The sequence below is a fragment of the Elaeis guineensis genome, chromosome 1, assembly GCF_000442705.2.
Source record: "Elaeis guineensis isolate ETL-2024a chromosome 1, EG11, whole genome shotgun sequence".
NCBI classification, from domain to species: domain Eukaryota; kingdom Viridiplantae; phylum Streptophyta; class Magnoliopsida; order Arecales; family Arecaceae; genus Elaeis; species Elaeis guineensis.
The window spans coordinates 167,865,939-167,891,080 of NC_025993.2; the positions used below are offsets into that span (position 1 = coordinate 167,865,939).

General features: G+C 42.6%; 1 protein-coding gene across 1 annotated transcript; it reads left to right on the top strand.

Annotated features, from left to right (window-relative positions):
- Positions 1 to 15,283: 15,283 nt before the first annotated feature.
- LOC105060231 (ethylene-responsive transcription factor ERF003) lies at positions 15,284 to 16,370 on the top strand. Its single transcript, XM_010943843.4, has 2 exons — positions 15,284 to 15,520; positions 15,660 to 16,370. Exons 1-2 carry the CDS (start codon positions 15,438 to 15,440, stop codon positions 16,138 to 16,140), a joined length of 564 nt encoding a protein of 187 aa, XP_010942145.1. The 5' UTR covers positions 15,284 to 15,437; the 3' UTR covers positions 16,141 to 16,370.
- Positions 16,371 to 25,142: the final 8,772 nt, after the last annotated feature.

Sequence of the window (25,142 nt, forward strand, 5' to 3'; positions counted from 1 at the left end):
GTCACTGAGTACGCCCTCCGATTTGATTTTAAAGCCTCCAACAATCAAGCCGAGTCTGAAGCGCTCCTCGCCGGCTTGAGGATGGCGAAGGAGTTGGGGATCAGCAGCCTCCGAGTCTTCTCCGATTCTCAGCTGATCGTGGGACAGGTCAAGGGCGAATTCGAGGCGTGAGACCCGGCTATGACGAAATATCTCCAGAAGGTAAAAGATCTTGTTTCGCGCCTCGGATATTTCGAGATCTCCCACATCCCTAGGTCGGAGAACGCTCGGGCAGACGCACTCTCCAGGCTGGCGACTTCGGCTTACGATGCTTTGGGCCGGACGTTCGTGGAGAATCTCGAGCCGCCAAGCATTGACAAGGCCGAGGAGGTGCTACAGCTGATGGCCGAACCAAGCTGGATGGATCCGATTGTGCGGTACCTGATCGACGGGATAAGCCCTGAAGATCCCGCGGAGGCCAGACGGCTCCGATGGTCGGCCTCTCAATACGCGATAATGGATGGCCGACTCTACAAAAGGTCGTTCTCCCTTTCCTTGCTCAGATGCTTGGGGCCGACCGACGCGGATTACGCGCTCAGAGAAGTACACGAAGGGATCTGCGAAAATCACTTGGGGGGCAAATTCTTGGCCTACAAAGTCCTGCGGCAGGGTTACTACTGGCCCACCATGAGGAAGGATGCAGCTGAGTTGGTTCGAAAGTGTGAGCCATGACAGAGGTACGCCAGCATACAACACCGACCAGCCAGCCAAATCACCCCTATCGTCGCCCCGTGGCCCTTCACCCAGTGGGGGGTCGACATACTCGGTCCCTTCCCTTCGGTATCTGGCCAAAGAAAGTTCATAGTCGTCGCCATCGACTACTTCACTAAGTGGGTGGAAGCCGAGCCTCTGGCGCAAATCACTGAACGAAAGATGGAGGACTTCGTTCAGAAGTCCATCATTTTCAGGTTCGAATTGCCGCACACTATTATCACCGACAACGGACGGCAATTCGACAACCAGAACTTTAGAAATTTCTGTGCGAGATTCCATGTCACGCACCGACTGACGTCGGTCGGGCACCCACAGTCCAACGACGAAGTCGAGGTGACCAACCGGACCATACTGCATGGACTCAAGACCTGACTAAATGAAGCCAAAGGCCTCTGGGTCGAGGAGTTGAACTCCGTCCTGTGGGCAAATCGGACGACACCCCGCGTCCCGATCGAGGAATCACCTTTCAGTTTAGCCTACGGGATGGAAGCGATGATACCTCTCGAGATCGGGCTACCATCGACTAGAGTCGAGCAGTATCAAGAGCCAGACAACTTTGAGTGTCGGAGGGCCGACCTGGACCTCCTCCCCGAGCTTCGGAGCGAGGCTCAGCTCTGCATGGCCTCTTACCGACAGAAAGTAGCCCGATATTACAACGTCAAGGTCAAACCAAAGCTTTTCAGGCCTGGGGACCTAGTCCTAAGAAAAGCAGAAGTCTCGAAGCCTCTAGACCAAGAGAAGTTAACTCTGAACTGGGAAGGACCCTACAAGGTAGCAGACACCTACGGCCCGAAAGCTTACCGACTGGAGACTCTGGAAGGGAACCCCATTCTCCGGACCTGGAATGCCGACAACCTAAAGTTGTATTACCAATAAACTTTGTATCCACTCACTCGGAATATAGATTCAGTTTCAAAACTTCAGAGTCTGGAATCTCGACTCTTTGACTGTGGGTTGGCGCTCACCAAGAAGTGCGAGCCCCGACGTCCCGGCTCGAACCTAACGTTCCACTGGGAACCAACGGCCCGATCGCCGATAACGCATCGGACGCTTAAAAAGGCCGATATATCCACGACGACGGGAGTTACACTCTTTCTACAGTCAAACTCCCAGGCAAAACGATCGGCTGATTCACCGACTTTGCCTTGGCCAAGAAAAGCAAAATGCCGACGCAACCAATGCCGCGTTCGCAACTTGCCGACCAGGTCACGATCGGACGAAGGATATTCGGCTTACCACTGATTATCACACGGTGCGACGTAAGTACCCGGCCTAGGTCTGGGCGATGGGAATCCGACTTGTCATCGTTTCCCCGACTAAATGCATCGGACGCCATTCGACTAAGCGCCTCGAGTGACGTTTGACTATCGGACCATATGGAATGATCCGACCATCAAGTTATGCCTGAAGATCGGTCGACCCTCGGCTCGATAAATGCGCCCGACTCACGTCTGGGCCACAGGCATCCAACCTAAGCTCTCGACCGTCGCATCGCACGACAATCGGGAGGCTGATCCAAAGTCGGAATTCGCCCCGCCTTCATCGCGGCGCGCGTTGCCGAACGTCCTAACTAATCTACCGGGCTAGCGACTTGTGTGTTCAAAAGTGTCCCATGACACATGAAAGAAGAGAGACATACAAAGGAGAAGAGTCCAAGTTGAAAAGACTTTGACTTCGATTTCATTAAAGTTCGGATTGAGTTTACAAAACTAAGCCGAAGCCCGAATACAAGTATGATAAATAGAAGTAAAAAAAAATGAAAGACCGACTAGTCCTCAGAATCGGCCTCTTCCACCGGACGAAGATTGGGGACGGCCGGCGAATCTACTCGGGCTTCGGGAGTCGGAGTCGCTTGACCTTCGGTAGCCCGGTACGCATCTGCTTCGGCTTCCGCTGTGGTGGTGCGGCCTCCCGGTGATGGGTCGGCCATCTCCTCTGCTGCTGGGGCCTTCGACTCTGACGGAACGATGCTGCCGAGGTCGAACTCTGGGTACAAGCTTCGGACGGCTTCCCGAGCGTCCTCGTACCCCACTCGATACGAGAGGAAGCCGCTCTCCAGAAGTTCCTCCCGGTACTCTTCGGAGTCGTAGAAGTCTTCTACAGCCCGACCCATGGCTTCCTTCGCCAACTCCGCTTCTGCCCTCGCGATGTCTGCGTTGGCCTGAGCGATGGACAGACTTTCTTCGGCCTTAGTGAGGTTCCCGAGGCTTACTCGGAGCTGCTCGCATTCGGCCTTGAGCTCCTTGGCGAAGCTGTCCCTCTCGTGACGCAGCCGACGGACGGTTCGGGACTTCTTCTTGGCGTCGTCCTGGGCCGACTGCAGCTCGGTCTCCGAAGTCACCAAGGCGCCTGTGAGTCGGGAGACCTCCTCAGTAAGATGAGAGATCTCCCCCTCAAGTCGGGCCTCCCGATCGATCGACTGCTGCAGCTGGTCGACCAGTATAACCTTATCGACTTCGGCAGCCACGGCCTTGTCCTTCCAGGCCGCGCGCATGTCGCCGAATCTTCGATACCCGGCCTCCAGCTCGGATATGTTATAAATCAGCTGCACAAAATGAAGCCGACCGTCAGAAGACCGAGCTTACAACAAACGGTAGTGAAAACGGAAAGAAGGAAGACTTACCCGGATCATAGTCGGGTAGAACGAAGACAGCATGTCAGAGACACGCTGATTCTTCATGGCCCCAATGTCGGTCGGAAGAATGAGCGCTTGGCATAGCCTCCTGGCCAAGTCGTGGTTGTCCAGGGCTGACGCTCCGTCGGGCAGTGGAGAGTCGGTCGATGCCCCGCCACCGGCCGACCTTCCTTCATCGTCGGACGCCATCGGGGCCTTCTCCCGTGCAGACACCCAGGCCCTGATGTCGGAGAAGGAGGGCACGCTTGAGCCCGACCGGGTCCCTCCCGAAGGCGCGGCAGCAGCAGACGCGGGTGGCTCGGGCTCGCGCGTCTCCTCCCGAACCTCCTCTGCCGGCTGAGCAGCTGGCACATCCTCGAACGATCCCTCGGTCGCCCTTCCTTCGGGCGAGGCTGCCCCCTCGGCCGATGGTCCCTCGGACGGGACTTCGACAGGCACTGTCGGTGCTGACAGTGCGATGACAGGCTCCGCCTCTCCCCCAGCCGGCTCGCTCGGTGGAGCCACTTGAGGCCTCTTGGGAGGCCGCGATGGTCCGACCCCTTGTGCCGGCCTCTTTCGCACAGCGTACTGCCGGACGTCGGCCGCCGTCAGTCTCGCCCTCGGTGGCATATCTACAGATGACGATAGATGATCAGCACCCAAAAAGAAAGAAAGGAAGAAAGGAGGGGAAAAACAGAAGGCGAACCTAAGCGAGGGACCGGGCTGAGACCGGCGTCGTACAGGGCCTGCTCAGTGACGAGCTCCCTCTGCTTTGGCACCAAAATATCTTTCAGGCGGTGGAAGTCTTCCCGATCCCCGGCTTCCACCCGACTGTTCTCGTTCGGTTGGGTTCGGGGGTCTCTCCAACGGGCAGGGAACCCCCAAGGAATAGACAAAGAGACAAAAAAGAATTGGTTCTTTCATCTATGAATGGACGACGGAAGACCGGTGATGAAAGAAAGCCCCTTCCGAGGATTAAAGTACCATCATCCTCGGGCTTTAGGGTGGGGTCGGAGGATAAAAAATGCTCGGAAGAGCGAAATCTGAGGGATAGTCGGCAAAAGCCGACATAGCAGGGCAAAACTGACTATTAGCCGAACCGAGTTCGGCGCAAGTTATGCCGGACATAGTCCGTAATAGTCCAGAACGTTCCGGACGAACTCCGGGATCGGGAAGCGAAGATCGGCCCGGAGGTCCTCGACGTAGAAGGCGACCTGGCCCTCGGGCGGACTGTTGACCCGACCGTTGGCACCAGGGGCGAACAGCCAAAATTGCTCCGGGATGCAATATTGCTCCCGGAGCCGATCGACGTTCGGCCCCGAAAGTGAAGAGACCTCCACCTCCGGGGTCGACCGAGGATCGTCAGTCGGATCCCCCGACCGACCTCCTCTTGGAGATGTTCTAGCCATGGACCAGGACGGAGGAAAGAAAATGGGAAGAAGGCAGGCCCCTAGGAAAAGAAAAGGGACCCCCAAAGAGGGGAGAAATGGAGACGGTTACCTGGAGCTAGGGACCGCACGCGCAGAGTTTCGACAGCAAATAGGGAAAGTAGAAACCTGGAGGCAGGCGAACTTGTATATATAGTACCCTCTGACGGCCGAGATGGAAGCACGACCAACGAGGAACTCCCAGATCGTGCCACGTGGCGACATCCAGGCCATCTTTTAGCCCGACGATTCGACGCACCCGTCCTCAGATCGAGCCACGTCACCTCCATCTGCTCGAACAGACCCGGCCCAATGGCCACCTACCACATGGTGAAAAGGCCGTGACGTTTCGCATCCCCGAAGGGGCGATGGGAACGACGGTTTTCATTTCTAACGTGGCGGGACATCTGACACCGATGGGACGTCTGACACCAGTGAATCGCCTGGCACTCATGAGGCACCTGACATCGGATCAGCCAACGGTGCGGTCGTCAGATTCGGGACTTAATGCGATGGGAATCCACTCCTTTCGCCCGACGCTGCCGTCCATACAAAGACATTAGCTAGCGCACCATCCGACTCAGGAGTGGAGGGGGGCAACTATTGGGGTATACCGACCGACCTCACTCACACCGACTCACCGTCGGGCCTACATGATCGGCGCCCGACTCTGCCGACCGACCGAATATACGTCGGTCGGGCAGACCTTCTTCGCTCTTGATCGGCCGAACTATGGAGTCCGATGCCCGACTCCCACAACGCGCCCGACGGACTGTCGGAGGGTACCCGGGCTTCCGTCCGATGCCCCTCAACCAGCCGCCGACCTATAGTCGGTCGGCTCCTCCAAACGCCATACGACTGCTGGAGGCTGCTAGTCCTGACACTGGCATGCGGTACAGCCGCCTTGAGGTATTATCCCACTTAAGGCATGGGTCAACCCTAGTGATTTGACAGCCCCACGGTGATTTGACAACCTCATGGTGGCTCTGACAGTCCTCGGCGATTTGACAATTCTTCCATTGTCTGTGCCATTAATGACGGTGCCATACCGCGCTCCACTATATATATCGGGGAAGGCAACAGTAATGAGAGGTCTTTCTGAAACCCTTAATCCCTTCTCCTCTCTAGCTCTCGCTCTCACCCTCTCTCGTTGAGTTCCTTGATTCTTGTCTACTGTTGCCTAGTCTCCTCTCTGACTTGACCGTCGGAAAATCTCCGCCGGAGTCACCTCCGATCAGTGCGGACTTCTTTTGCAGGTGCTCGTTCCCGGCGACCAGGCGACGAGGGGATTGGCCGCAACAATTACCATTTTCTTCACGCCTGGTTTGCAGCTCGGCGACCGCGGCGGAAAAACCCTAACCCTAGCTCGAGAAGCCCTGAGGAGAGAGGTTTCCTGCCCTTCTACACATAACGACCGGCCTCTTATGCGAGTCCACTGCAGATTCTATTCGTTAACAGTCATTCCATTGGGGCTTGATAATGGGCCGGCCCCTGATATGCCAAGCCGAAAAGTTCTACTGTTTTTTTCAGGCCAATTATCCATGATCAAGGACCTTAATTAGGGTTTGGATCTTGGACAATAAAACTAAGTTGTATTTGACTCCTATTATGGCCCATTCCATGATCATGCATCAAGATCCATAAGAGAACAGCTTAATGTGATTATTTGATGTAAGTATAATAAACCTTATCTCCATAAGAAGAATTACAATAATAAATCTTGCTGTAAGTATAGAATTTATTAATTGTCGCAAGTGAAGTAATGCAAGAATCACTAATTATGAGATGTAGATAGATGGAGACTCGTGCACATGTTTCCATTGAACCTAGCGTGAGAATTGTACTCCCTCTATCTAAAGCAAGCAAGCACCTTTTCACCTAGTTTCTAGGGATGTAAAAGTTAATGTAATTGAGACTAATCAACTCGATAATCAATCATGTTTCAGACATTTTGATGATAATATCATGAGAGCATAATATTCTACACAAGGTGCAAGTATATGCAATGATATGGATCTTAATTGATACCGCATTATGTGGCAAGATGTACAAATAGCACTATATTGGACGGAGAGATTATATTTTGCACTATGTCAGCAGTGCACTACGTCAACCATGCATCTCAAATTCTATGGACCCGATACGTCATGTGTACCTCTCGGAGTGCTACCTGCATACCTCATCGCGGGTTGTCTATGCATGGTGGAGGGTATACCTTCTCATATTAGATGATTGAAAGGTCCAGACTTTCTCTAAAACCATCCCTCAAATCCATTCCAGGTCAAACTTTCGTTATGTATCCATAGGATAGATGTCTTACTAAGATGAGGTCATCAACAAGTCAAACTTAGTCCGCACCTTATATCCGTGTTCAAACTTAGAACAGCCCCATTACAAGCTCAAATAAGCCCAAGCCTGGTCCAAAGGCCACAACTGAAGCCCACTGCCAACGCAACCAATTAATCCTAGTAGGAGGTGCTTGATTGGAGAGAGTGGGGATCAGAAATCGAAATAGGAATGGATGACTCCTATTCCAACCATTTGATTAGGAAGAGTCTCATTCCGATTTTGAAATAGAATGGGAATGATCCAATTTATATAGAATTCAATTCTTACTCTCTTCTATGGATTCAAATTTTCATTTTAATTCCGATTCCGATTTCAGTCACGAACCAAGCACTTTATGAGGTTTGGCCATTTTGATTCTGATTCTAAACCATTCTAATTTTCATTCTGATTCTGATTCCGATCGCGAACTAAGCACCTCTCGTAATATATTTTCCTATGTTTTCTTTGTAGATATAATTTTTCTATCAACCACGCAAAAGGTCATATTTTGATTAAGCCAAATAGAGGTAACATGGAAGTCATGTAAACATAGCATGATTATAATAAGCGAATCTACGTTTCAATGAAGCCGAAAGTATGCTATGGAGACAGAAATAGGATAGTTAATAACACCTCTTTTACCTTTTTCCCTTAAATTGTTAAAAGCTTGCATAAGTTGTTTACCGGTTTCATGAATGCATCACCCTATAAATGCCAAGGTCACAAAACCCATCCGGCCCAAGTCGAAACTGGCCCGATTTGAAAGGCGGAACGGCAACGTAGCCCATGACCTAGAGGCCTAACCAGCCCAATAACCCCTTACGAGACGTTATTTAGATCTCATGGAAAGTGTTATGAATTCTACTTGGTGGTTCTGAATGATAAGTCATGATAAGAAAGTGATGCATGCAACATGGGGCATCGTTGTATGATGCATGGAGTGATGGATGTATATATTCCCAATCAAGTGACTGGATGATCTTATTGATACTCTCGGGTCTCATCAACCTGTGTGAAACATTGCACGGCTTTTATAGCCTTCAAGGCAGTAAATGAAAATTTCATTTCTTACTTGGCAAAGTTAGCAATACTTGTAGCTAAAAAGCTTTCTTGGTTTGACCTCAAGGTTGGTGAAAGATTTAATGGATAGTTCCAAGCAGGTTTTTGGCTTATAATACATCTCATATTAAGTTGGATTATTGGATTTTGGGTCTGACATACTTAGATCACAACAAACATATTCTTTGGATTTTATGGAGCCGGAGGAAAAGGAGTACACACACACACGATAGACCATGGGAAAGTAGATATTTCCATCTCTACTGTCGTATAGACTTTTCAGCATGGTTTCATAAGGATATTGGATAACTCTACTAGATCAGCAGCGTTGAATAAACAAAACAAAATTCACTAATATGGGCCCCCATTGTTGATATATATGCATAAATTTTCTCTGAAAAATTTAGGCTATGCGGGGCAGCCTGATGGGCTTTCTAAAGCCTACTGAATTTTTAGGCTTTGAACCCAAAATTGGCCTACATTTTGGCAGGTTTAAATTTCCTTCTTGACAAATCTTTGTGCACAGAAAAATCTTAGGGTGGGTTTGGATATACTGGAAAACCATGATATTGCATGGATTTTGGAATAACTGATCATGATTTTGAATTAGGTGTTTAGTTGTGAGATGAAATCTTAAGATATTCCAAAAATTATGAAATTGAAATTTTTTTACTTTGAGTGGATATTTTTTTTTGGATTCATGTTTCCTATTCCTTAGTATATTAAAATTTTGTATTTTTTAATTTTCTCTGTTTAACAACCAAACACTTAAAATCTCAAATTTGATATTTCATAATCTTAAATTCATGAAAAAATAAGATCATAATTTTTAGAATTAAAATTTCCAAAGTCATTCTTGGACATGTAATTCTTTATGCACATCAAAATTTCTCAAATCAACGATACATGCAGGCATAAAAACTTCGAGAACAACAAAGAAAACTTAAGTACATATTTTACATGGCATGGTTGGATTAATTATGTAATTAAAATGGGACTGCATTCAAAAAATTGGGACTAATTATAGGCAAAACTACTCAAGCCAAGACATCCAAGCTATTGGCTTAAATCTAAATTTCAAAATAGAAGTCATCCTTAATTAATTCTAGCCAAATTTTCATTAGATAGAGAGATGAAAGAAAACAGGATTGGCTACATAACGCTAAATCCATGGATAGAAAGTGAAAAGCAGAGGAGCAATTAGATAGTATTTTTATAATCAAAAAATCAAATCATATACTTAAGACTATCAAGACAAGCCTTTAGAGAACTACATATATAATTCAAGCTTTCGAGGCCTAACAAAGATTTAAAGTTCATGCAACCAGAATCTTTTGCAATATGCATGCAGTATAGCAAAATGTTATATATCTTTATATGACCGATATTAGAAGATAGACGACTATCAAATAATGCACACTGTATATTCACTCGTGAACTGCTTTATTTGATAGACATCTATCTCTTAATTGTAGACATCTAAAGATACACAACACTTTACCATCCGACCTACGCACTGTAGAGGATTTATGTTCGATGTCCATATCCTCCTGACCTAAGCTTGACTTTGGGAAAGCAGCCAAATAAATCAGCAAAGCATATCTAACAGCCCTAACCATGTTGACAACATTGGAGAAATCTTCTTATTTTTTCCCAATTCCAAGTAATATGGTGAAATTATTGTTCTGGTGCCTATCTCTCTCCGGGCCAGAAATGGGCTTGAGTTGTTGACCAACCTTACACGGATAAAATCTTTTATGGGAAGCAATCAAGTTTTAGTTGAAAACTGCTTGACATGGCTGGATTCTTATAATCTATGGACCTAATTCTAGCATGTTCCTACTTGTGGACTGGACTTTTGTCGAGCTTGGGTTTGCTGCCAAAATAAAAAAGTTGCTATGAAATATTTGGGTTGGGTTGGGCATATTTCATAGGGTAGGTCGGACTTAGCCTGCACAAGAATGTAATAAAAATAATAAAAATGCACATTCCCGGATGGCGTGTACCAAGTCTAGGTGAGATGGAGTTGGACCTCAAACTCGATTCAGATCCGATGTTTAGGTCCATATCTTGTCAGAATCCCTGCTGATATTTGTTTGCATTCCAAGTTAGTCTCCCACCCCACCTTCCCTGCAAATTTTCAAGTAATAACAATTACTAGACTTTAAGTACATCATTTTCAAAACAGCTGGCCAAACGCGGAAGAACATGGGGTTGAGTAACTTCATTTTCTTGATGACCTCAACCTGAATGCGCGTTTCTTCAAAAGAATTTTTTTTCTCGTCTATAATGTTTGATTAATATGATGCATCGCAGTCATGTTGATTATTTACAATTTGTTTAGGAATGAGTTAGATTAATAGGAAAAAAGAGAAAGAGGTATTTTTTTTTCTTTAATTTTATTAGAATCATATGATCCTATCAATTTCTGATGCGAAAAGATGGTATCTTTAGCCTCACGTTAGTTGTGAATCAAGAAAAATTTTGATATATATCAGATAATTTTTTTTTTTTTAAATAAAATTTTTTTAAATGGATAAAATTATGAGATTCAAAATGACATCTTAACATGCCAACATGGGCAAACACAAACAAAGGAGGGAAAAGGACTTCTTTATTTGTTATGCTTTCTGGTTAGACTGATTCATTGATCCATCTGATAATTTCTCTTTCAATATGCCTTGGAAATCCACCATTTTATCTTTTTTTTTTTTCCCTATTCCAACACTGCACGTGCCGGTATTTTGCTGGCTCGAAGTCTGGCATCGATTTTATTCCAAGTCCACGGCGTAGCCAATCAGCGCACGCCACGGGGGATAAGGCCCACCAATTTTTTTTTGTGGATGACAGCTAATAAGACCACGTCCTAATCATAAGCTGTAATCTCATTCCCCAATCTTCAAACAGGATCCCATGAAGTGCGGATCCAATAAGTTGGTCATGAAACCGCGTTGCTGACCGTTTAACTGTAACCAACGATTGGTAGGGATGTCTCTTTCATGGCTAGGTTACTAGTTTGGCTTTAACTTTCTTTCTTTTCAAACACTTCATCTCACATGCTTCAATCTATAAAATAGGTTGGTTAAATTACAACTTGTGAGCAAAATGTTCCCCATGGATTGGAATTGTTTAGGAGCTAAAATGTGTTGGAACCAAGTTTGATGACTTCTAAATCTCCCTCTCTCTTTTTTTCCAATGTTTGAGCTTGCTACATTGAAACTGTTGCATTGGGATGCAAAAAGATCAAGCAAAGTGTCATTGGGGATATGAATCTTTTAGATTTCATTACCACTTGTAACAAATAATTCTCAAAATAATTAACAAATAATGAATTATTTACATTTTTACCAACGTGAATCAAGATTGTGGCTAGTTGCTAGCCATCAATACTATACCATCTAAAGAGTATTAGAGATATAAAAAATGTAATCATAGATTAATTTAGAATTACGAGGAACTAAAGCAATGCTGTTCCGGCATTGATTTCTTTTCCCAACAAATACATCTTGGTTCACAAAATACTAACAAGAAATATAGCATCAAGTCTTTAACGTCATTCACATTCATAATATGCTATTTTTTCGTCCCCCTCTATTTTTCAGGCTTGGGGAAAAAAAGGTTGCGAGATGATTTTAATATATAATTATATTTATCACAACTTGAAATTGTTGACTCAATAATACTGCATAGGTGGGACACATAACAATGACAACTCCATTTTTGAAACAATACAATGAAGACCAAATCCAACGAATTCTTGAATTCAATCCGATGAACTTAAGATATAAATTCTTAAATCACACCCTGCATGTGCTTAAATTTGATCAGTTGATCCACTTGACCGATTCTAAATCTAAAATACTTTTTGTACTTGTAGTGCGATCGTTGTCATACTTGATAAATATTAATAAAATAAAGATCAGACATTTATCCACAACGAACAAGGAAAATGGCAAAAACCTTAAAAGAGAGCAGCTAGTAAATTCTTTCTCCAAAAGTCTTTTTTTTTTTTTTTTTTGCTAAAAAAAATGAAATCCTTTTGAAAATATATAATATCATGATTAGTCACCATCACTTGGTTGGTGCCCATCTCTCCAAGTTTGAGTTGCTAGATCCAAACACAGCCAAATAGTATTCTCAAAAATCAATCATGGTAAGTTAAAAAGATGTTAATGAAGGATGAGAGCAACATAGTCGATGTTAAAATTAGGAATAGTTGTCTTCTATAATACAAAAGCAGAGACATCCTTTTAATTAGAATTTTGGATTGAAATCATTGTAGCCAGTGTACACAAGTCGTACCTTAATTCCAAAGAAACCTCATAATTATAGGCCATGTAAACTTTATGAACTGCAAGTCTATGTGCGCATATGCACATAATCATGTGTTAAGCTATGTTTGGGAAAAAGAAATTGCACCTATCAATCTAACAAGCCGTAGGCCTCACATGCTGGACCAAAACAAACAAAAGAAAAGAAACAAAATATAACTAATTCCAGGCACTCATTTTCCTGATTCCGCGTTCGTGCCAGGTGACATGAGAGCACTCAAAGGCGTCCTTTTGAATTCCTTTACCCACGGTTCGCTTCGCTTCACCCACAGTTACCGCCGGAAGCGGGCACAGGCTTTTGTAGGCGCATGACAAGCAGCCGCGTTCCCTCCTCTTTGCGGACAAACGCCTTCTTCTCTGGCTACAACTGCCATCCCATCATCATGTGCTCCCCCACCAAATAACTTATTATTGAGCCCCAGAAAAAGGGAAAAAAAGAAAGAGAGACCATTCTAAAGCAACAATTGCTAACGAGGTTATAGATTGTCAGGTTGCAAATTGGTCTGTTAGACTTTATTTATGGCTTGGGATTTAGATATAGTCATCGTGTTGTTGTTTGATCCAGTGAAGTTTGGGCCTAAATCGAGATCAAGTTTTATGGTTTACAGGTGGCATGTTCGACCATCTTTGATTTATGTCCTTTTTCGATTTGGCTCAAAAATGCAAGCAATCATACACTTGTGCCCTGTTATGGCACACCATGGGCAGCTAGGCGTCGACCACAGATTGAAGCATGGGCATACCATAAAATGATGACCCATCAGCATCAATTAGACCAGGGAACAGTATTGGGAATGGGGTCTAGGGCAAGGAGGCAGTGTCTCATGAAGGCACAACATCAGGTTGGGAGATACGAATACATGCATGGGAGGAAACGATGACCACTGCCATCAATCTTCGAGCTCATTAATTGGGCAATGTATGGAAGAATAAATTGGTCAAAAATAGCGGTGCAAACTAGAAAGATGATCCCTTCCCATTTACATATATATATATCTTCACTACGTAAGCATTCCATTTCTTTAAAAAGAAGGCTACACCCCTCTCACGTGGGCCAACAGCTCATGCTGTCATTACCTTCCAAACGATCAAACCATGGTCACTGTCCTCACCCACACCATGCGGCATATGCTCAGGTTTTCCCCCTTAAGGCAGCGTGACATGGGCATGCCCTGACTTCGCACCACAACATTCCGGAATATTATAACAAGTTGTAACGATTGCACTACGAGCCAACTCGGGCATTCAGGCATGGTGCATTGCACAATGGTAGAAGAAAAATAGCCTACTCTAATATAGGATTTAATACTGAATTCTCGGCAGCACTTCCCATTTTCCGAGGGAGGAAGTAAGCAGAAGAAACTAGATAAGATTTTGGGTTCTTTGAACGTAGCCTGGGAAAGAGATACCTCTGGCTTGCTTGGGAGTTGGGATAGATGACTCGACCCTTCTCTGTTCTGCAAGACAACCGACTGCAACTTAAAATAATTTGGAATTCTTGCAGCTGTTTCGGATTAATGTGTTTGTTATTGGTTTTCATTGGAGTGCGCAACCCCGAGCATCATTGTAAACAATCCTTTTAGGCCACTCATGGCTGTTGTGGGCTGTGTTTGTTCTCACCATGAAGAATCCTCCGTCCTTATTTCACATGATGCTAGCTCGGTTGTTTTCCCTTCCTTTCTCTCATTCCTTTGGTGATGTGCTCTTCCTGGAAGGGCACCTCAACGTGGCAAGATATTGCTGTTGGTTTGCCTTCAGACTGTCTTCAATTGCTGCAACTTTTATGCTTAATTGGAACAGTATAATAATCATGTCAGACATGAGTTGCAAAGCAACATGGTGGATCATTATTATCCAGCCTGCATGACCTGTAGATGGGTTGCATAGAGTTTCACGGTATTTATCATATACTTAATTAATGAACATCAAGAGGAAACCCATTGATTAGATCATACAGTCAAAATCAAATTTACAAGCCTTAAAATAAAGATACTTTGAGATTAGTTATCAGTTAGATTGCAATATCTTCCTAATTTTGAAGGATGTCTCGGGATTGAATCACAATGAATTGTGCAAGGAAACTGCGAACCAGTCATGCAGGAATGGAGCCGTTGGGCTTGCAATTTTCTGGTTCTGGTTTACATGGTGGTGGCTATTCAGCTAATGGATGACAACGTTAGATAGTGAAGTACATGGGACATTGAACCCACAGTGCAAGTGGTGTTTAGCCAGTTGAGAAGCTAGAGAGCAATGTTCAGCTGGATGGTTGATGTCAGTTGGACCACAAGCCTAGTGGTGGTAACAAAGATTGATGCTTATGATAGGCCCTCTGCCTAATTTTTTCTCTATTGCTGACCTAACGTGACCTGAAGGGTTGATACGCAGTCTGAGATGTTAATCATTTTTTTTGAAAATCCAACATGGTATAATTATTGTGCTTAATTCTTCCTTTTATTTCTCCTTTTTTTTTTTTTTTGTGAGAAAGATTGTTGGACTTAGTTGCTCTAGTCATTAGAATAGGAGAAAAAAAAAGAAATATTGGGGTGTGGAAATCCATTTATTCCACAGGTTATCTCTTGTTTCGTCTGACAAGCCCCTAAACATACTTCAAGCAAAGACCGACCCCCCCTATGCCTTGTGAAAGCGCAAAATATGGAACTGAAATCGATTTATAAAAGTGATGAAGAAAGCAGGGAAGACCAGACCTTTGTGGGTCCCGATCTAAATTGGATTCCAGGAGGCTGAAAGGGACCAACCTATCAACAAACTACAAATCTCCCCTCCCCACCCTCGCAGCACTCCATCTCCTCTTTTCCCCCACTCCCCCTCTTCCCTCAAGAACAGAGCTCCGACACCTCCCCTGTTCCTCCTCCCCATCCCACTCCACCCCATTGCCCATAAAAGAAACAGAGCAGGTCTGTCATCATGGCTAGGCCTCAGCAGAGATATCGCGGCGTTCGCCAGAGGCACTGGGGCTCCTGGGTCTCCGAAATCCGCCATCCTTTGTTGTAAGTTTAAACCAACTCTGAAGTCCCACAGTCCACTTCTGTTCCGGAGTTACCATCTTTAAGCTCCGGTTCAACTCTCAAATCGAACAAGCTAAACAGGAACTATATGCTTAAACTCCATGCTTCTGAATTTTTTCAGGAAGACAAGGATATGGCTTGGCACATTCGAAACAGCGGAGGATGCGGCCAGAGCCTACGATGAAGCGGCAAGACTAATGTGCGGGCCAAGGGCACGGACCAACTTCCCTTACAATCCCAATGCCTCCTCCTCATCAAACTCCAAGTTCCTATCGCCGGCTCTTACGGCAAAGCTACATCGCTTCAACTTAGTATCACTCCAGAACGCCCAGCCCATTGCTAAGGATGCACCACGGAGGTCTTCCCTGTCGGTAAGCTGCAGCACCGCTGGTAACAGGAAGTCCGAGTCTGTTGATAATGGCCTGACGAAGAACCCGGCGGTAACAATGGAACAACAGCTGGAGACCAATTGGGTTGTCAAAGAAGAGAACGACGGTAGGGAAATGCAGTGCACTTATCTAGAGGAGCATCACATAGAGCAAATGATTGAGGAGCTGCTGGATTCTAACCTCTCTATGGAGCTCTGCTACACTGCTTTGTAGGCAGTCTTGCCACTCGCTAATGTAACCCTTTTTTTCCTATATCGAGATTGACCCATTTCCCACCTACTCTAGTCCCTTGAAGCAATGAAGTCATTGCCCAAGTTCTGTTTTCCTTGGTAAACTATGAGAGTAGTAGATCTCACATGTAGATGTACAGTGCTATTCACACAATATATGTACCTTTTCTGCTAGTTGAAATGGAATGGAATGATATGATATGGAGTGAAATTTATGCTCTTAGAAATCCATTACAAAGTCAATATCAAGGTGCTAGGAAGTTGGATAGCCTTTTGTGGGGGTGTTTGAGAGGTTTACTTATTAGTTGCATGGGAAGTTGGTGCTTTAAGTACTTACAAGTGTAGACACGGGGGAAAAGAGGAGGGGACTTGGAGAATAACAACATAATTAAGCAAGCTTAATTTGATGGAAAACATGTCCTGGAAACATGTGGACAGAGAGCAATAGGAGTGGGGATATTGGGTATATCCAATTCAAACCAGCTTTTCATTGGCTGGTCTGGTGTGGGGATTGCACCCTCCTAGAAGGCATGGAAAAAGGACCATAAGAATTGGAAAAAGGATAATCCAATTCAGACTGGTTCCTTTGCTTCTTTTCTTTTTATGCATATTTCCTCTTTCCTTGGGTGCTGTCCGTTTTCAGAAGCATGGAATGTGGTGGGCTTAGAAAATGTTTGAAGTCAATAACATACCAATGGTGTAGCTCTCTCTTTAAAAGTTAGGAGCTGGAACTTTTGATCTCCAACTAGTTCCTGAACTTGCACCCCCCCCCCCCTTTTTTTTTATGTGAGAAATGGTTTGGAAGGGCCTATGACTCTGTGTATAGCTGAAAAAGCTCTAGTGAATGGATTTCTATGGGAGGCATTGAGAGGACCGGGGAATAATTGATGGTGCTGGATTTTTAATGATTTACAAGGGGTTGGTGTAATGGTAGTGGATCTTTGGAATGCATCATTGCATGTGCCTCCACATGCCTTCCAATTCTAGCAGTGGTGGCAGATTTTGAAACTTGGGATAATGATGGAGAATAGCACTTATTGTCAAAAATTCCAACCGCTTTCTGATTTTTTTATTTTTATTTTTATTTTTTTTGTTTTTCTTTCTTTTTTTTTTGTTTCCTTGAAGGGTGGAAGCCTGGAACTGCCCCTAAACTGTTGCCTTTGAGAAGGGGTGGTAGGGTACTATGGCTTTGACCCCAAACAAAAGCACAAACTTTTGACCCTCAAGCTGGTCTCTATGTAAACACAACTTAAAGCTGTAGGGCTTTATCTTAGCATGCTGTGGGATGGCTGAAATTGCTCTTGCACTTTGTCCAGAAAAGGTTTGATCTACCATCCATTTTTCCAGCCAAGGCCTTTATAAGTAAGAAAGGTCTCACCCCTTGAAACCCCAGCAGAAGGAAACCAGTAGTGCCAATTGACTAGTAAAACAAGTGCAACTTTAGTGATCGTTGTGCGCACCTGCTCACACTCGAGCTTAAAGGCTGTTAGGCTGTTCTGTTTCAGATGGACCTATTCTCTGAAAACTTTGTGAAATATATTTCTAAAATAAGAAGTCACGTAGACAAAACCTCCACTTCCTTCAAAAAAAGCTTCTTTAAAGTTAGCCTTTGGACGCCAATTTTTCAAAATTGTAAACCTAACAATCCATGGAGTTGCAAATAGGTGAGCTAATCTCGTGAAATGGAGGGATAGGATTTTTATACTCATCATTCAAGTCCAAGAACAAGTATAAGAGCAGGATTTTGTGACATCATGATATGTGGTTTGTCTTACAATGTGCAAGGAGTGAAGGAGAAGGTAGCTACAATGACCATCTTTTGAGAGGATTATCTTTCTTTCTTTTATTTCGCGAGCTTCCTTCAACCATATCCTTATCTGTACCTGTCTTCATCCTCATCTTTTGCAACTCCTTGACCAAGCTAACCGACCGTTAGGTTTGCATTAACATCCCGGACCAATGCCTTAATTTGGTTGGCTAATGGAAAGAGAGTACCAGACTCAAACTAATTGAGCAAGTGAGACCGGTACCGGTCCACATCCTAGACCCGAATAGCTTGTTTGGTCCAGCCAGGTCATATGTTAGACTTGGACTTGACCCACTGGCATCCCCTCTAAAGCTATGGCCCAATCGAGAGTCTCAGTTTCCATGTGGTGGGGTAGGGAATTAGTTGGCTTTCTTTTCTCAGCTTTTCCTCCTCCCAAGAGATTTCTAGGTCCACATAAGACAGAAGCATGCCTTGTGTTATTTGTTTCACGTTGTTCTCTTCTCCATGCCTCCTTGTTTCACGACCACTCTTTTTCTGGCCATTCGTGATCTTTCTAATTGATGCCATGAGATTCGACTTAGCTTTTACTCATTACCCTTGTCTTGAAAATATTTTTTTTTTATAGCTCTTTTTTGCTCCCCTGTTCTCCCACTCAAAACTCCTAATGATTGTCATCCATTAGAAAAATCACTTTTCCGTACAAATTATAGGCTATGATCGAGCCTTGTTTTAACTTAAAACCTGAAAATACTGGCAAATTAAACCTAGTAATATGCTCTTTAGCCAACAATCTTTTACCAGCGTTCCTTTTTACCCTGACCAAACTTCACATAATTGACAATCGCCTCTTTGTGGCTTGTTTAGTGGAGAAATGAGTACTCCTATATCTCATGCCTTTCACCAGGATGACACTCAAAAGAAAGCCACTACACGGGGATACATAAGTGTATGTATGTATTTATGTATGTCACAAGGAGAGTGTAAGGTGTTTGCAAGTAAGCCTTTGATAAAAAAAGAGAGACCACATCAAAGGGAGGGGAAGTCAAGTAGGCAACAGCATCTAATTACCTCAAAGAATTTCAACATGAAATGACTCCTTCAAGGCTAGCTTCTAAACTGTTTCTTGAATCCATCTACCCTGATGAGAACTAGATGAAGAAAAGAGAGTATTAAAGGATAAAGGGGACAAGAGTAAGCTTTGCGGCATCCAGTTTAAAAAGAACTACCTTCTCGACCGTTTTGGTGTCCTGGCGGGAACCACTTTCAAGAGCAAGCAAACGGGCTAAATTTTCTCGTGGAAAACAATATGAATCGAATGATCCTTTTCCGTGACTCGTAAAAGCAGCATGAAATCTCTCCATGGGCCCTGTTCTTAGAAAGAAGAGTCGGTAGTGTGTTGAATATGTTTATTTTTCTTGGACCACATTAAAAAGTTCCAGTCGAATGAAAATTCATGTTCAAGTTAACTTGTCTTTAGTTTTGTTTAAAGTTTTCAGATTTTATATTTGATTACCAATCATTATATGTTTCTACCAATAAAAGGATCGCTAAATACTTCATCCAAACTATTGATCCAACATGATCCCAATCTAGACTCGAACATTCAGGGTGGGTCTTGGTCATGCTTCACCCGATATAGACCGAAATGACCCATTGGGTCTACAACTTTTCTCATGTGCCTGACTTGACCTAATAAGACAAGGTTCGAAATCAAGATTGCAACCTATGTCATGTGGGAACCACCTTCCAGATGAAGCAAACGGGTTATATCGGGTAAAGAATATGAATCATATGATCCATGTCTGAGACCCATAAAAGGCAGTATGGAAATCTCTCTATGTGCTCTGCTACTGGAAAGAAAATTTGGTAGCATTACTCTTACTGGTGCATAATAATACGTTGTTGCCATTTGCGGTACAAGAGTTGGCTGGTCCTAATTCGCACGGCGCCACTGCAAAACTGAGGCCCATGGGCCTAATCTCCTGATGATCCTTGCTGGGCCTAGAGCAAATAATGGAAAACAAATTCTTTGTGCACCGCGGGCAGAGCCCGATGATCGGCTCACGTGCAGAGACAGAGTATGAGCATGGTGCACAAATTTTTTTTTTTATTCTATATGTAAGTCAATCATCATAGATGATATGTACGGTTTTGCATCGGTGATGCACAAAGAATTTCTCAAAATGGAATAGCCGCCCAAGCTATCCTATTTCCAGCCCTTGCGTTGATTTTTTTTTTCCCCCCCTTTTAGCACCACTAAACCTCTCGGAGATACATGCATTGGATGGTAGACACAGAAAAAAGCCTCCTTTGTACTCGGACAAATTAAGTGCACCTATGCACGTGAGAATATTGAATGATGACAGTCTGAACCGAATGAGGCATCGAAATCCTCGAGTTCATGTCAGCTCCCTGCTCAGATCTCATGAAAGCTGTTACTCCATCTGATGGATACTCGCAGTCATACCATCCATAAAAATTTAATTGTCTACACATATATTATTGGATGTAAGGCTTTCACACGAGGATCTGATCATTTGATTCTCTTATTCTTAGGGATGAAATATGTCATGGTACAATGTTTGAATGACGACAATATGCCGGTTTTGAATTTTTCTCCTTCTTTTTTATTTGATTATCATGATTGATAAAATTTTTATTTTCATTGTGCTGCAACAAATTTTTACATTGAATTACATTCAAATAAATTTTTTGAAGATAGCCACTCGATGCAAAGATCAGTTCTCGATTGTTTACATTGATCTTTGATTGCATTACGTTAGGTGACGATGTTAAATGAATACATGCCGTGCATTTGGATGTATATTTGCAGTTTGATAGGTAATATGATATTTTAATTATATTATTATTATTGTGCTATTCATATTTTATTTTGATGATATCAACCTTTTGGATTATCCGGACTCAAAAACAGATGATTAAAGAATTTAGCTTACATTAATCTTGCTTCCCTTGATTTTAGTCAATTTGCCGATCCCAACACACCCCAACAAATGAAAAAAAAAAAAAAAATTGCAAACGAGCAAAAAACAAAAACATATTCTTATCCCCATTGCTATATCATACATGCTAAAATCTCAACATTCTATTTTGATCAAATTACCTACATTGTAAGGCCAATAATTGCTTCTAGAACAAACCTAAAAGCGTGGTTGTGAATAATTCCCATCAGCAACTATCACATCTCCATCAGCCAATAAACTTGAGGCAATAGATTTTTTGAGAAAGCTAAGTTAATCACTAGTAAGAGGCAAAGACGGTAGCTAGTGGGCACTTTTCGGCATTAATTTTGAAAGGCCTACTTGCTTTAAGGACAATGGGGTGCGACTCTTGACCTACCACGTACAACCCCTTTCATGCAAGGACCTTAAGTTAATAAGGTTTTATACCTATAAAACTCTAAGGGCTGATTTAGATATTGGGGTCAAATTCTATAAAATTTTTTACGTTGGATCAGTACAACCAACAAAATTAAGTTAGATCAAGTCTGTATTCAAGAATATCTAAAATAATTTTGGATTGGGCCGGTCTAAATTTTATAGAGAGTGACTTTTTTTTTTTTTTTTTTCTCTATGGGATTTGGGTCCATCCACTTTAAAAATATTTTAGATATGAATATAAATTTAGTCTGATATGATTTTACTTATTGTACTGATTCAACCTAAGAATTTTATAAAATTTTGAGTCCAACTATTCAAACAAGCCTTTCTATAGTATCATATTTTAGCCTTTCTATAATATCATATTTTATGTATGATTACATGCAAGATTTTTCATAGACTTCAAATCAACTATCCACCTTGTGATTCAAAACATCAATTCAGATGGTACAGGCAAGGGGCATGGGTCCGATACTGAAAGTTGTCGAACCCTTTCTTGAACCTTTGTTTTTTAGTACTTGGTTTCGCAAGTAGTAGGCTCGGTTTACTCGAGGATGGCAAGAGTTTGCAAGAGAAAAAGGATGGCACAGTATTTCCTTTCGAGTTCATGGACTGAACATGAGTCAAGCCAGCAGTCATCCAGTCACGATCATCTTGTTAGCGCAAACAGCTGTGATGCGACAGGGCTCCTGTTGTACATGGGACCATAGGCCATGCAGTACATGGGCATTCCCACATCATGACCACCGCATAAAATCCGAATGGCCGTGATTGCCCAACTTGACCCTCAAGTTCACTCCGGCATTCAGGAGGATCCGTGTGTCAAAGTGAATGTTCATTGATATCATCCTCCGCGTTTGTGGACCTCTTTGTTTTTTTTTTTTTTTTTGGATAAGCCCGTGATACTTTTGTGGACTTTTTTTTTTTTTGATAAAATACTTTTGTGGACTTTCAACTAGATGTTTTATATTAGCTTTTTGCACACGAGGTGGAATCGCATAACAAGATGGGTTTTGTTACGGTACTCTAAAAGACGTTTTGATAATTTCTTCCGACTGTCCAATTCAAAGTGGATGAAGCTGAATTACCCATTAGCACTCGGTTTTAACTAGTCATGTGTGAGACTGGTGTGGTAAATAGGTTAAACTATGTGGATGATTTGAAATCAAAATGGATGGCAAATTAGGTAAATACTTCAAAGCTTAAGAGCTCTTTTGAACTTTTCTTCCATCTTTACCATTGGTAGAAAGTTGACAATGAGGGTCCGTTCTTTTGTAGGTAAAAGATTTACCCATGAAACTATATTTTTCTCGGTAAGTATTTTTCAGGTAACATTTAGACAGGAAAATAACTTACCTATGTTCTTTTATACATGGGAAAGTGGCTTTGAAATCTGTTACCCATGTTCTTTTGCATTATTACTTTCCCGGGTAAGTTGCTAAACTTTATCCATATTTTCCATAATACCCTTTATGCTTCTTGGGTCAAATTTGATGATTTATTTATAAAACTTAATTTTTTTTGTACCAAACTAAGTAAATTTTTTTGTACCAAACTAAGCTTTTAGTCTATACCAAATTATCCTAACATAATAAAATTATCAACTTTTAATAAAGATATATTTTATTTTGGAATTTGTTTGATTCAATGCTTTGCACAACGGTTTGAAAAAGCTAAAGCTTTTGCTTGCTAGAATGTGTTCCCTTTAATGGAATGCCTGAAGGAATCTCAGTACATGATCGCGGAAGTGAAGCAGAAAATGAAGGATGAGTCCGAGCGGTTCTTGCCTGAGTATGGGCTGACAAAGCTCTACCGTGCTTGCTTCACTCAAGAGCCTGACAAGGTTCTGATTGTTCTTGTATATGGCAAACCATTTCTTGGGGTCATTCAGGGACGGAACGGAACAAAATTACGAGAAAAAAAAAATAGAGGCAGAAAAAAAAAATTATAAAAAAACATTTGATAAGATAATTTTGCATATATACCTTGGAGGATTCAAGAAAGCAGAACCACCACGGATGAAGATGGTAATGATCAAAGAGATAATGAGAAGAAGAACATGAATTAAGCTTTGAAAAAAATAGTCTGAGTTATTAGGCATTAACGATAGAGGCATCGAAAATGAGAAAAAGGATATTTTAGGAATAAAATTAAGAGATCACTTTACCGGTTGATGAGAAAATCATTTAGCCATCCTCTAGATGGGTAAAATTTTTCTCCTATTTCATGGGTAAATGCCACTCATGAAAAATAATTTACCCATCTTGAAATCTGTGAGAACATGGGTAAGTTGGTCAATAGGAAAGTTGACCAACTTTCTCATGATATTTACCCACAAAAGAACGAGCCCTGAAGGTCAATGCCCTGTCACTGACCTCGATCGTTTCCAAGAACTCCGATGATTGTTGATCAACTCCTTTTTGGGAACCGTCTTTCTCCTGTTTATTTATTGGTGGTAGATATGCCATCGCCACCCATTTTCCTATAACAGAGCTATTAGTCCCCCTCCACTCCCTCTGTTGACATCCCACCGATCGTCGACCACTCTGCTGTGATGCTAAGAGAGTAGTTCGAACACCAATCTATCACCCTCAACCTAACGGCATGGAACCACTTCACGATCCCATCTCGTTGTGCTTTGAGTAAAGAGAACATGAGGCCGATCAGTATGAAGGAGGATGGAGAGGGGGATGCGGGGAGGTGGATGGAGATTAGCGGAGGCAAATCAATAGAGAACCAAGGGAGGAAGCTGGTGAAGAGGGTCTCAATTAGGATTAGAGGTGCAAATGGGTTGGGTTGATCTGTAATCCAACTTGACTCACATAGATCTGATTCAAATCATTTTAAAGGACCCTTAGAGCTGGATCGAATTTTAAAATTGGATATGTTCTATTTTTCGGATTGAGTTTGGATTTACTTAATTCTAATCCGATCCAATTCGATGTGATTCGTGAAGACTTTTAGGTGGATTTGGATCTTAAGATAATGATCTGACCCAATCCAATTCAAACTGAATCCAGTACAGGATCCGAATACTCACTCAAATCCGAACACATCCCAAATCTCTCTATCAGCCTTTCAGACGTTCTCTTAGAATAAAATACCGCTCTCTCAAATGTTCAAATATCTTATAAGTTTCATCAATAGTTAGCCATATTAATGCTTCCTCAAATTATTGAGTTTACTTCAGGAGATATTTGAGAAAGTGATCAAATTTGTAATAGATGCTTGAGCCTCAAAATCACATAAATTTCATGAAAGAGTAAGAAGCTGGTCATTTATTGAATCCATATATTTGTTAAATGCTACAGTTGGATAATTAAGAGAAAAGTTGCATGTTTCTTGCCTGATATTTATTTTCGGAGCACATTTTCTTTTTCAACATTTCTAAGCATCTCTCCTTTTTACATACTTTTGCTAAGATACAAGACATATTTTGATTGATAATATTATATGTATGATTTATACTGCTTTAAGCATTTCAATTAAGCAGATTGATAACTTTATATATGTAGGTTACATCCTCTCTCTTTTCAAATCTCATATGTTGTTAAATATCAAGTATGATGGAGACATCATGGTCCTATTGAGCAGATTTCAGAAATCTATTATATATTGAAGGAAGATATTGATAAATTCAAGATCTCTTGATAAAAATATCTTAGCATATTGATCTACTAGTATCCATAAAATCTCTTTGGGATATTAGATTTTTTTTTTAAAATTTAAAACTCTTTCGATATCTTTTTTTTAAATGTCCAAAATTTTTTATCTTTGATTATCTTTCGTACTGATTTGTTGTGTTGTTTGAGCATC

Bases quoted from the DNA above. Each gene is read 5' to 3' on its own strand.
- LOC105060231 (XM_010943843.4), top strand. From the start codon at position 15,438: ATGGCTAGGCCTCAGCAGAGATATCGCGGCGTTCGCCAGAGGCACTGG. The intron at 15,521-15,659 runs GTAAGTTTAAAC...GAATTTTTTCAG, and splicing joins GAAATCCGCCATCCTTTGTT to GAAGACAAGGATATGGCTTG.